Source organism: Chrysochloris asiatica, unplaced genomic scaffold, assembly GCF_000296735.1.
Source record: "Chrysochloris asiatica unplaced genomic scaffold, ChrAsi1.0 scaffold00097, whole genome shotgun sequence".
Lineage (NCBI taxonomy): Eukaryota > Metazoa > Chordata > Mammalia > Afrosoricida > Chrysochloridae > Chrysochloris > Chrysochloris asiatica.
The window spans coordinates 4915813-4921782 of record NW_006408615.1 but is presented as its reverse complement, the minus strand read 5'-3'; the positions used below and the strand labels follow the sequence as shown (position 1 = coordinate 4921782).

The 5970-nt window shown below is 45.5% G+C and overlaps 1 protein-coding gene across 1 annotated transcript in view; it reads left to right on the top strand.

Annotated features, from left to right (window-relative positions):
* Positions 1 to 730: 730 nt before the first annotated feature.
* Positions 731 to 5970, top strand: part of GTSE1 (G-2 and S-phase expressed 1) — a 40898-nt gene continuing 35658 nt past the window's right edge. Inside the window, exon 1 of the mRNA XM_006866889.1 lies at positions 731 to 752. Coding sequence (XP_006866951.1) covers positions 731 to 752 — 22 coding nt within the window. The remainder of the gene's footprint in view (positions 753 to 5970) is intronic.

Here is a 5970-nt window from a genome sequence, read left to right as displayed (position 1 = left end):
TTTCGACACCAACAGTCTAAGTAGGAATTTAAACTTTTCCCGTTGTACAGAGGAGCTGGCATTCGAACCAGGCCCCTCGCCACACGTAGTTCGCAGCCAGAAGCCGGGACTACAGGGGCCCAGGGTCAGTCTGTGTCCTAACACAGCCTCAGGCAGGCTTCGGGGATCAAGTTCCCTGTGTGTCAGGATGCACCAGGGTTGGAGTCAATGCATCTCTGAGAGCCAATTCGCCGCGAAGCTAATTCGCGGCGCTGAGGCAGTGCGCACGCGCAACGGCTCCTCCTGCCGACGCCCTGACTACAATCTCCAGCATGCACGGCGGCTAGCGCCGGAGCGACCTTTTTCAAATCGGCCAATCGTCTCCCAGGCGGTCTCGCGCGGTGTTTAAATGCTCTGCAGAGGCGCGCCCTCCCGGCTGCCGGCCACTCGGGGGTGAGGGTACCGGTTAGACGGGGCGGCTTGGGTCACCAGGTGGGACGGGGTGGGCCGCGCACCTCCCGGAGGAGTCCCGCGCGCGCTTCCGTGGGGGCCGGGAGGGTGGGATCCGAGAGCTCGGGGTCCCGTGACCCCACGTCTCGCGCGGGCCCCCGGCGGCATGCTGCTCTCTAGGTTAGCCGCCTGGCCCTGTCGTGGGTCCTGGCTCTGTCCCCCGTTGACATCTGGCCTTTCCTCCCGCAGTGACTTCCGGACAGCCTTGTGAGTGGACGGAGAAGGCCGCGACCAGGTCACCATGGACTCACGGAGGTTGGACGGTGAGGCCGCATGGAGACGGGGTGCAGTTAGTGCCTCTGCCGGGTTATTCACGGATTTGTTCACTACCCATTCTGTGTCCTGTCCTCATGGACGCCTGAGGTCACCAGGGCACCGTCTCCCCACCCCTGTCCCTGTCCCCACCCCGTCCCTGAGGAGGCCCATCCCTGTCCTCACCCTCTCCCTATCCCCGAGGCCCTGGATGACGTCCAGAGGACACGTGTACAGTGTAGACAAACCCCCTTCTTATACTGTTCAGCACCTTGGTTTGAGCTGATGATGGCTGCTCTATGTCAACGTCTGTTTGGACTCAGAGTGACCCTGTACAGGGTTGTCAGGGAGCTTGAACTGCCAACCTTGCTATTCAAACCCACCATTATCTTACAGTACCACACCAGGACTCCATATGTCAACAAAGGAAGTGGTTTACTATTCTCTTTTTGTACCCCATAAGTGGCCCTGTAGGATAAGCACTGGACTGCTAAACAAGGTTGGCAGTTCCAACCCACCAGCCACTTCTTGGAAACTATGCAGGATCTCAAGCAGTGCAAACCAACTCAGGCACTTAACAACCATAAAGATTTACAGTCTCAGGAACCCCATGGGACAGTTCTCCTCTGTCCCAGTGTGTCGCTATGAGTGGGGATTGGTTCCATGACAGTGAGTTTGTTTTTGAGGACCCTGGTGTTTCTGTGGGGATTGGGCTGCTAACTAGAAAGTCAGCAGTTCAAACCCACCAGTTGTTCTGCAGGAGAGAGATGAGACAGTTTGCTTCCTTAAAGATTTGCAGCCTCAGAAACGCTAAGGATCACCTCTACTCTGTCTCTGATAGCAGTGGCTGGTGGTGCAGTGGTTGAGCACTAGGCTGATCATCAGAAGATCACTGGTAGAGAAGAAAGATGAGGCCGTCTGCTTCAATAAAGGTCGACAGCTTTGGAAACCCTATAGGGCAGTTCTACTCAGTTCTGTAGGGTCTCTAGGAGTTGAAATCAAATTTTGCCATTGGGGTTTGTTGGGTTTTTGGGGGGTTTTTTTTTTGTGTGTGTAGTGTTCTATTTGGACTCCTGGTGTGGCCCTGTAGAATCAGCACTGGGCTGTGAACCAGAAGGTCGGCAGTTCAAACCCACCAGCTGCTCCTTGGAAATCCTTTATAGAGTTGCTATGAGTCAGAACCAACTCGGCTACAAATGTTCCATTGGAGTTTTGGTGTGGTGCTGTACAATAAGAACTGGACTGCTAACTGCAAGGGTGGTAACTCCAACCCACCAGTCACTCCTTGGAAACAGGGTAGCTATGAGCCAACTCAACAGCCCTGACGACAAAAACCTTTCCCAAAGCAGACCTTTTGGTTAGTAGCCGGGCCCCTAACTGCTGCCCACCGAGGGTCCTTAATGGAACACTTGCTGTTGTTTTGTTGTGGTTGTAGTAGTAGGGCAGTGGAGTCCTGATGTGGCTCTGCAGAACAATGCACTGGACTGCAAGGTCGGTTTGAACAGCAGTGGCAGCGGTTCAGATTTGCCAGTCGCTCCTCAGAAACCCCATACAGGGTTGCCATGAATCAACTTGATGGCACTCAACAGCATCAACAGTGTTCCATTACGGATCTCCAGTGTTGTCATGGTTATTGGCAGGGGGCGCAGAGGCTGGTGTCCTCTGCTAATCGTAAGGTTGGTGGTTTGAACCCATTCATCAATTCCACTGGAGAAAAGATTTGTTGATCTGTTTCCCTAAGGATTGTACCCTTGGAAACCCTATGGGAGAGTTCTACTCTGACCTCTTGGTGGGTCACTATGAGTTGGAATTGTGTTCAAGAGTGTCCCATTGTGGCATGTATGTGCTTTCATTGTTAGGTGCCATTGAGTCAGTACTGACTCATAGCGACCCTATGCACAACAGAACGAAGTACTACCTGGTCCTGGGATCAACCTCACAATTGTTGCCACGCTTGAGCCCATTGATGCTGCCATTTTGCCAATCCATCTCTCTGGGGGTCTTCCTCTTTTTCTCTGACCCTCCACCTTACCAAACATGATATCCCTCTCCAGCTACTGGCCCCTCCTGACAACATGTCTGAAGTATGAGAGATGAAGTTTGGCCATCCTGGCCTCCAAGGAGCACTCTGGCTGCACGTCTTCCAATACAAATCTATTGGTTCTTCTGGCAGCCCATGGCACTTTTAGTATTCTCCTCCAACATCACAACTCAAATGCATCAATTCTTCTACGGTCCTCCTTATTCACTGTAATTGCTCTAATCTGCTGCGGGTGAACATTTGGGCTGCTCCTAGTCCTGACAAGGCTCTGCTGGTACTGTGTTTTAGACTGCTAACTGCAAACTTTCCTCTAGGTACTAGGAGAAAGATGAGACTTTTTGCTCCCATAAGATTGACAGTCTTGGAAACCCTTGCTAGCATCGCTGTGAGCTGGCAATGGCTTGGTCTTTTGGGTTTTAGTGTCTCACTATTACAATCTGCAGTAACCGTGTATACACATCGTTTTGCACATCTCTGAACATGTGCAGGATAATCAGAGGCAGAGTTACTGGCCATGGGGTTTGCACATTTGTTCCAATCCATGTTGCCGATCACTCTCCACAGAGTTGTAAGAATTTGCACCTGCCCAGTCGCAGATGCCCCATCTAACCTCACAGCCCTGCCAAGAGTTTATCAGACGTTTCAATTGTTGCCAGTCTGATAGGTAACAAGTAGAATCTGGGGCAGTTTATTTGATATGTCTTTTTTCTTTTCTATTTAGTGAATCTACCGTCTCAACCATTTCCACATGTGCAGTGATGTCTAGGACATTCTCATCCTCCTTTTCCAAATCAGGGGCTGAACTTCTTGTCATATATATTTAAGAACATGGCCTTTTGTTTTCTGTGAACTATCTGCTCGTATCCTTTGTCCATTTTTGGCTTAGGCTGATGCTTTCTCTTCTAGATAGTTTCTCTTGTGAATTGTACTTTTCTAAATCCTTTGTCTCTGGTCCCACTGCCTTTGACTCAGTTCTGACTCCTAGTGACCCCTCAGAGGTGTCAGTCTTTATTAGGAGCAGAAAGCCTTCTCTTCTTCCGGAGGAACAGCTGGTGGCTTTGAACACCGACTTTGTGGTACCTATGGTGCCTTAGCACTGCTTTTGTTGTATTTCACAGGTTTTCGTATCTAGTGACTTCATTCTTATTTGATTCAAGGAATTTTTTTAATTTCATTTTTTATTTCTATTATTACCCAGTAGCTTTAAGCAGGATGTTATTCAATTTCCATGTATTTGATTTTTTTTCACCCTTATTGATTTCTTATTTTATAATGTTGTGATCTGAGAAGATGCTTTGAGGTATTTTTTGTTAAGTTTGAATTGTGAATTGAGTGATAGTTTACATGGGAGAACATCATCTTTATACACTCATCCTATCGTACCTCATTTCATTGCAATGATTATAATCCCCTCCATACATCATCATTCAACAGCATTTGTTTCCATTCCCTCGGTTGTTTTTTTCTTTTCTTTTGGATGTACACCGAAGCACTCAGGAATATATAATCATTCAAACAACCAAAGTGTACCACCCCGCAAGCCTGCCCCCTGGCCGTCAGCACATAGCCCCTCACTTTGTAGAATTTTGATGTTTTTGAATTTATTGTGGCTTGCTTTGTGGCCTAACATATGGCCTATTCTGGAGAATGTTCCCTGTGCGCCGGAAAAGAACATATACTGTGCTGTTGTTGGGTGGAGTGCTCGAACAATCAAGTTGAATGGTTGTGTTGTGTAGTTTTTCCTACGTCTTTGTGGAGTTTCGTCCTTCATCAGAAGTGAGGTAGTAAAAGCTCATGTGGAGATTGTGGAATTATCTATTTCTTTCTTCAGTTTTATCAGAATTTGATTTACATATTTTGAGGCTCTTTCATTGGGAGTGTAGATATTTATTATAGTTATGATCTCTCATTCAATTGACTCTTTAATCACGATTCTTTGTTTGTTTGTTTGTCTCTTATGCTGGTTTTTGCCTAAAAGTATATTTTTTCAGAGATTAATACTGCCATACCTGCTCGTTTTTGATTGCTGTTTCCTTAATATATTTTTTTCAATCCTGTGTTTTTTCATCTGTTTTTGTCTTTGTTTGTAAGGTGTATCTCTTGTAGACAGCATGCTGAAGGATCCGATTTTCTTACCCACTCTGCTACTCTTCCTTGACTGGTTAATTTAATCCATTTGCATTCAGTGAAATTATCGATAGGTAGGAATGAAATGCTGTCATTTTGCTGTGTTTTGTGTTTCATGTAATTTTTGCAAAGTTCATTTTCTTAGTTTTTTTTTATTTTTCCCCTCATTGCTGTTTTTAAATGCTTTAGATTTTCCTCTTCTTTATTTTGATGTGGCAGTGTATTAATTCTCTTTGAGGTTACCCTGTAATTTATTAATTTCTTCCCCAATTTAAAGCAGTCTGTATTATCTTGACATTTACTTGACTTCCTCGTTTTTTGGAAGGTCTATACCTATACTGTGCCCTCTTTTTGTTTTATAGTTGTCTTTATTATAAATAGGTATCTGGTTCCTTATTTTCAGCCTTGTGGGTTTGTTTCACTGTAAATACTTCTAGGTCTGAATTAACTATGCAAAGGCTTTTGACTGTATACTTCATGATGGTTTGCTTTTGGGCTCTGCCCTGTTTGGGATTCTTTCAGCGTCTTGAACTTGTCTGTATCTTTTCTTCCTTCATGATGCTAGAAAACAATTTTCTCTGGGTTTTATGGTCTCTTTCTGTTATGGAATTCCAATCACATAGATGTTATTTCTCTTCGTCATATCACACATAAATCTTCAACTTTCTTCTGACCTTTTCCTTCTGTCCTCTTGGTCTGAGTAGTGTATTTGCCTTGTCAGCTGTCTTGGTTCCTCTACTATTGATATGGTGTTTTTATGGTTTATTAATAGTTCCTATGGACTCGTGGTGTGGTGATGTAGGATAAGCACTGGACTGCCAAGCAAAAGGTCAGCAGTTCAAACCCACCAGCTGTTCCTCAGGAACTCTAAACAGGGTTGCTATGAATCATAACCGACTTGACAGCACTTAGTTAGCAACAACAACCATATTTCTTACATCCCTCTTTTTTTTTTAAGTTTTTATTATTAATTATGTGATAGTTTACATGGAAGAACATTAGCTTTACATTCATCCTATCTTACATCATTTCATTGCCATGGTTACAGCCCCTCCATGCAT